The sequence below is a fragment of the Lichenostomus cassidix genome, chromosome Z, assembly GCF_008360975.1.
Source record: "Lichenostomus cassidix isolate B80296 chromosome Z, HeHo_3.0, whole genome shotgun sequence".
In the NCBI taxonomy this organism is placed as follows: Eukaryota; Metazoa; Chordata; class Aves; order Passeriformes; family Meliphagidae; genus Lichenostomus; species Lichenostomus cassidix.
In genome coordinates this window covers 27,476,615-27,482,381 of record NC_139511.1, presented here as the reverse complement: position 1 = coordinate 27,482,381, position 5,767 = coordinate 27,476,615, and the positions used below count along the sequence as shown (strand labels likewise).

General features: G+C 41.9%; 1 protein-coding gene across 1 annotated transcript; it reads left to right on the top strand.

Moving 5' to 3' along the window:
* Window positions 1-3,900: 3,900 nt before the first annotated feature.
* On the top strand, window positions 3,901-4,867 carry LOC146424565 (tetraspanin-3-like). The gene has a single exon (XM_085042792.1). The coding sequence runs from the start codon at window positions 3,904-3,906 to the stop codon at window positions 4,708-4,710; it is 807 nt and encodes a 268-aa protein (XP_084898918.1). The 5' UTR covers window positions 3,901-3,903; the 3' UTR covers window positions 4,711-4,867.
* The last annotated feature ends 900 nt before the right edge of the window (window positions 4,868-5,767 follow it).

The following is a 5,767-nucleotide window of genomic DNA, read 5'->3' as shown; positions in this document are numbered from 1 at the left end:
TGGGAGGTATCAGTCTCATGCAAGGCAACATCGTCTGGCTTGGGTTGCTACGGAAACCGGCTGTGCATGGATGCAGCTGTGGGCACTGGGTCCTACCACGTTTGTTTATCTTTTTGCATTTGGGCTGTCTGAATGAGCTTGTAATATGACTTGTTTCGTAAAACAATATTCTTTATTCTCAAAGAGGCAATACACTTATCAGATTTCAGTGTTTTACAAATAGCTTTCGAATTGGTACCCAGTCTTCCTGCTGTGTGCTATTTTGTGTGCCTATTATAGCTTGAATGATCTGATTGAGAGGAATAAAAGTTTGGTTTTGGTTTCTTTCTCCCCTCTCCCCAAATATTACTGTATAGTTGTTGCCGCTTTACATGCAGCCAGAGCTTTTCTTGGAAAGTGGAAAAAGTGCGTGTGAATTCTCTTTGGCTTGGAAAAGATGTGCTGCCAACACCAGCAGACAGGGTTGGGACCAGTGAAAGGAGGAGCTATACCAATGATACCCTCTTACACTTTTCCTGGATTTGCCAGCCTAACTGAGTCACACACCAGCTTATACCCAGTGGGGGTGTCAAGAAGCTGTGTAGTGGTGGGGATGCTTAGTGTAGAAGCAGAGCAAAGGAAGCTGATTAGAACCCTTGTGTTTTAGTAAAGTTTTAAAGTAATATGCTGTAACATGCTTTAATCTAACAAGACCTTTAAAAATGTTCTAAACTCTCGAAACAAACTTCTTTCTAAGTGCTTTAACTTCACCTGCAAGATCCAGCTACAGCTTCATCTGTACATGAGTTACAGGGGGAATAGCATCTGTTTTAGTGAGGCAACTTTAGGGTTTGTCTGTGCCACTGGGACACTAAGAGTAGTTCCTGAGAGTATGGCTTTGAGATCTTGTCTCTTTTTATAGAAAGCCTGTATGAAACTTAGGAAATGTCTAGTTTGGTCTAGTGAAAGGTTCCTTGCTTGTGGCAGGGTGGTTACAACTAGATAACTTATAAGGTCCCTTCCAAACCATTACGTGACTATGATTCTATAATTCTAAGTTGGGCTTATGTCACTACCAGAGTCACCTCTAGGCTTTGTCTTGTTCAGAGAAGTCTGAACAGACTGGCTGGCCATTTTGATTTGAATTGTTGCCCATTACAGCTCAGTTGTGCTCCCTGATCAATCTGTATGACAGCCTGGCTGTTTGTCAGCCTGTGTCATCCAAAATGAGTTTACTCATCTGCCTACATTGCACAAACACAACGGTGACTTGATGGCTCTCTGGTCCCACTCCTGGAGCCAGATGAAATGAACCCCTTTGACCTTCTGGCCACATCAGAGCTTTTCAATGTCAGTCACAGCTTTCTACAGCAGTGAATGCAAAGGAAAAAAAAAAATATATATATATATATACCATTGACATTTTATTAGCTTGAAGGATTATACTTTCAGCAACATTCTAGAAAATAGTTTATCTGCAGTGTATTATCAGTTACACTCACATTTGAATTTCAATACTCATCAGTTCATAAGCAGAAACAACTTCAGAGAAAACAGGGACGGCATTTATCATGTTGTGCTGTTTACCACTGGAAAGAAAAGAGGGGAGCATTCCTATTCTGTCATACCTGTATTCTCTTTGTCACATTAAAGTCTCCTGATGGATAACTCTGCTCATTGATTTTCTCAAGCTTTTGTCCTCACACAGACGTAAAATTTCTTAGCACAAAGGCAGTGTTATTGAGGGTGCCAGTTAGGTCTTTTGGTACTTCAGGGACAAATTCCATTTTTTTTGTCCTTCATCTTACATTTTGAGCGGAAGCTTTCTTTTCCTGAGTGTGTATGCATTGCATAGCACAAAGTGGGTGAGGAATTTTAGATAACTCTGCCACTATTAATCCCCTCTGCTGCAGTTTCCTCTTCCATGGTGCTGAATGTGCTCTATTTCCCCCCAGGGCACTGAGACCTCTCACCTGTGGACAGGCTACCAGTTCAGTGTTTAGTGTTGGGACTTCTGATTACCATGTTGAACTGGTGGCCAGGCATGATCTCTGACCCATTTGCTCTGCCATGAACAGAGATGTAGAATAAGCTAAAAGTAAGTGATGTTGTAACTAATTTCTTAATATCTCATTTAGCTTTATGAGCATGGGAATGCACAGAAAGAAAAAGAGGCAGGCCCATGTGTTTTTTTTTCACAAAGCTTGCAAGCTAAAAATAAGTAGTTGGTACTCCTCACAGTGTTTTCTGATGTGTTTCTGGTATGTTTCCTCACACTTTACTGATAATTTTTTTCTGCATTGTGGAAAAAAAAAAATCTGTATAGCTTCCCTGTATGTACAGATGTGAGGGAGAATTCTGTTGCCCCACTTTTCCCTCTCTCTGATGCAGAAGACAGAAATCAGAGAAGAAACATTCAAGAAAATAAGTGAATGGCAGAAAAACCAACACAGCAGGAGGGCTGGGGGGTAGCAGCAAATTGAACAGGAGAGAGAGCAGTCAGAGACTTCAGGGAAGGAAGGCATACATTCTAGAGAAGCTTTGAAAGAAGCATTTTGTTAAGATTTAACAAGTTAATCACTGCATGCTAATTACTGTTAATGAAAAGATTAAAAATAATAAAAGCAATTTATCTCATTCCAAAATAATTAGCCTTAATAACTTGTTTGTACAGCACACAGAAAGAGATTTTGATGGGAATCCTCCCAACATCTGTGTATGCATATTGTATATATCAGCAATAGGTTCTCGTAAAATGTCTGACAGATGTGGGATCATCAGCTTTCTGAAACTTTAACAGGGTACCAGGGATCTGAGCACCAAATTATTCTGATTTTCTGGCAGGTTTGCAGGTGCTTATGTTTCTGAAAATGAGGATAATCTCTCTGTGTTCTCCCTTATGTTGCATTAGTCCTGCTCTGTGTCTTGAGAAACTGAAGAGATGCTAAGGGACTTCATCAGGATGATTAGGGAATCTCTGCTGGACTTGGGATCTGCCTTCCTGGCACCTGTGACAAGATTTATGTGGGTTTCCCATGATGCATGGCTTGTGTGTACCACAAATTTGAGTAATAATACTCTTCTGATAATGCTGGTAAGTGACATCAATTCCCTTTGTTATTGTTGTGAAGTGATTTGGCTGGTGTGTAATTCAGTTTCTTTACAGACAAGGAAAAGTTGATACAGTACTCACTGTTGCTTGTATTTGGTCATTACAGCAGTCAGTCCAATCACTTGTAATGCAAGCTGAGGGGTACATGTGTGAAATGGCAGGGATTTCTCATCCAGGTGTCTTGAGTAATTGAAGCTATCTACAGAGAAATCTTGCTGAGTAAAAAAGGGCAGAATATTATTAACATCATTATGGCCCTCATAAAATTGAATGAATGAATGATAAAGGTGCTAAGGAGGGTAATGAGTCTAGGTGACTATCACCTGTGGAGATTCCTGATTGAATAGCTCTGCTTAAACTGTTCATTTGTTGATGGCTCTGACTTGCACATTTGTTGCCATCCTGGCTACTGCTGGAGAATTGGGCAGTCTTAAGTAATCTGAACTAGCAGTATTGGCTATCACTCTGACTCTTCCTCTGCATTTAGGTCCTCCACACATGGAAGGGGCACAGCCTTATTCCAGCTGTGCTCCTTCAAGTGCAATTGTCTCCAGTGACAGCAGTGTAAGGGATCTTCCACAGCAAGCTGGCCACAACTCTCCTGGCTTCTGCAGACTATGCTGAACAACCTGCAGCAGCAACATGTGGTTAAGATGATGCAGGGCATAGCCTTTGTCCTAAAGGAGTCTCATCGGAGTTGCTCTCTTGAAAATTGCTTTCAGGTGGAGATGTCATCTGCTGCACCTGGGTAAGGTGGGTGGAACCCTCTTAAAGGGTGGTGATTAGGGTTAGGGCTAACTGGAGTGAGCAGAATGAGGAGGGTCAGGGCTGTGGTGGTTCTGCCATCTTTGTGGTGCTGTGAGGATGCCTACCTCAGGTCCTTCGCTCAATCACTGCTCAGGTTCCTAGGCTTCATCTTCTGGGGTACTGCTGTAGCTCAGGCCTGTGGTGGAGTTTTGGTGATCCAGATGTTCAAGAGCTACAGATATTTGTTTCAGGAGTCTTACTTGTCTCTTCCTGGTTGGTTGGCTCTTGCAACTGCACTTATCTTGCTACCTACTGGAGTTTTGTCTCTCTCTATTTCTGTTAAGTGTTCCCGCAACCAGCAAGGGACTCTCATGTACTTGCTGGTTCTCCTTCTTTGCCTAGAAATGTCTTCAGCAGTTCTGGCATGTTCCTACCGTATTGAGACAGCTTCTCATCTGGAAAGTGCTATGGGTTACCTTGTCCACCAGCACAACTGGACATGCTCCCAGGATCCTGGAAGCAGTGCTGTGGATGCGATGCAGAGGCAGCTGCAGTGTTGTGGGGTCCACAACTACACAGACTGGCTAAAGGCATCATCTTCTTCTCGGCATCTTCCAGCTTGTGTCCCTGAAAGCTGCTGTAAGGAGAGCCATTCTCACTGCAGGGGAGACTTACGCCATGTGCAGCAGCTTTTTGAGGAAGGCTGTCTAAAGAAGCTGAAAGACCAGTTGTGTTTCGCCATGCTGTATATGTTTTGGTGTTGTACTGTGCTAAGCATCCTGGAGCTCTTGGCTGGTGTCAGCAATGGCATCCTCATGAGACATCAGCCATTCCATGACCTCCGTATTCTGGACTCATATACCTTCTATTAGGACTGTAGGCACTGGCTGCTTTGCTGGACCTGCTGCATGTTTCCTTGGTTTTGTGCTACTTTGTAGTTGCACTGGATGACAACTATAAAAAACAACTTGCATATAAATCAAACTAATTGATCACTGCTGTTTTTTTCTTTTTTCTTTAATGTCATGATATTAGATCAATTCTCCCACAGTTCTCTTTTTCAGTAAGCATCCTGTATTTGAAAAATTTCTGGGGATGGGTCTTCAGCACGTGCAGCACACAAAGCTATTCTATGTGAGTGAAGGGGGAAACAGTAGGAAAAGACATATCTAGCTCAGGGAAACTTGTTGTGAGGTCATGGTCTGAACTTTTGGACTGGAGCTTAACCATAATAGAATCTTGGAGGGCACTTATTGTGCAGATTCTTCAACTTTCAAACTTATGTTGAATGCTTTGGTTTTTCTATTACAAGTGCTTTGGATAAAGTTTAATATTTGATTTTCTCATGCAAATGCTGGTTTAAGACCTAACTTATTCTTCAGTGAAAATACATGTCAGTTTTTGAAGTGGCAAGAGGGTACAATCTAAATAGGTTTGAGAGCAAGAGTAACTAATAAGATGACATGCAGAAGGAGGAATAGCAATCTTGGGAGTTGCACAGGAACAAGTCCCATATTATAAAGGAAGGAAGTCTGTCCATTCATTTATTTCATGACAGAGCAAGGAATGAGTCAATTATTTTTGCCAGAAAAGTAATGTGGGGTCACATGTGTGCTTGAATTGCAGCAGCAATATGCTGGGTTTTTTTTTCTTTTTTTTTTTTTTTTGTTTTTTTGTTTTTTTTTGGTTTTTTTGTTTTTTAAGGTACTCCTGCCCTTCTCTCACCAAATCCTCTTGTTATCCCTTTTCTTTCAGTCTCACTCCAGCCTGCATATGCTGAAAGGGACTAAGCTAGCATATGGGGTACTCATATACTCCTTTATGTCAGTGTTATTGGTGTCTAGAGCAGTGGAGGCAAAAGCTCTGCTCTACCTGCATTGGACTGTGCAGTATGTGCTTGTGTTTTTGTGTCTGTTTGGGAAATGCCCT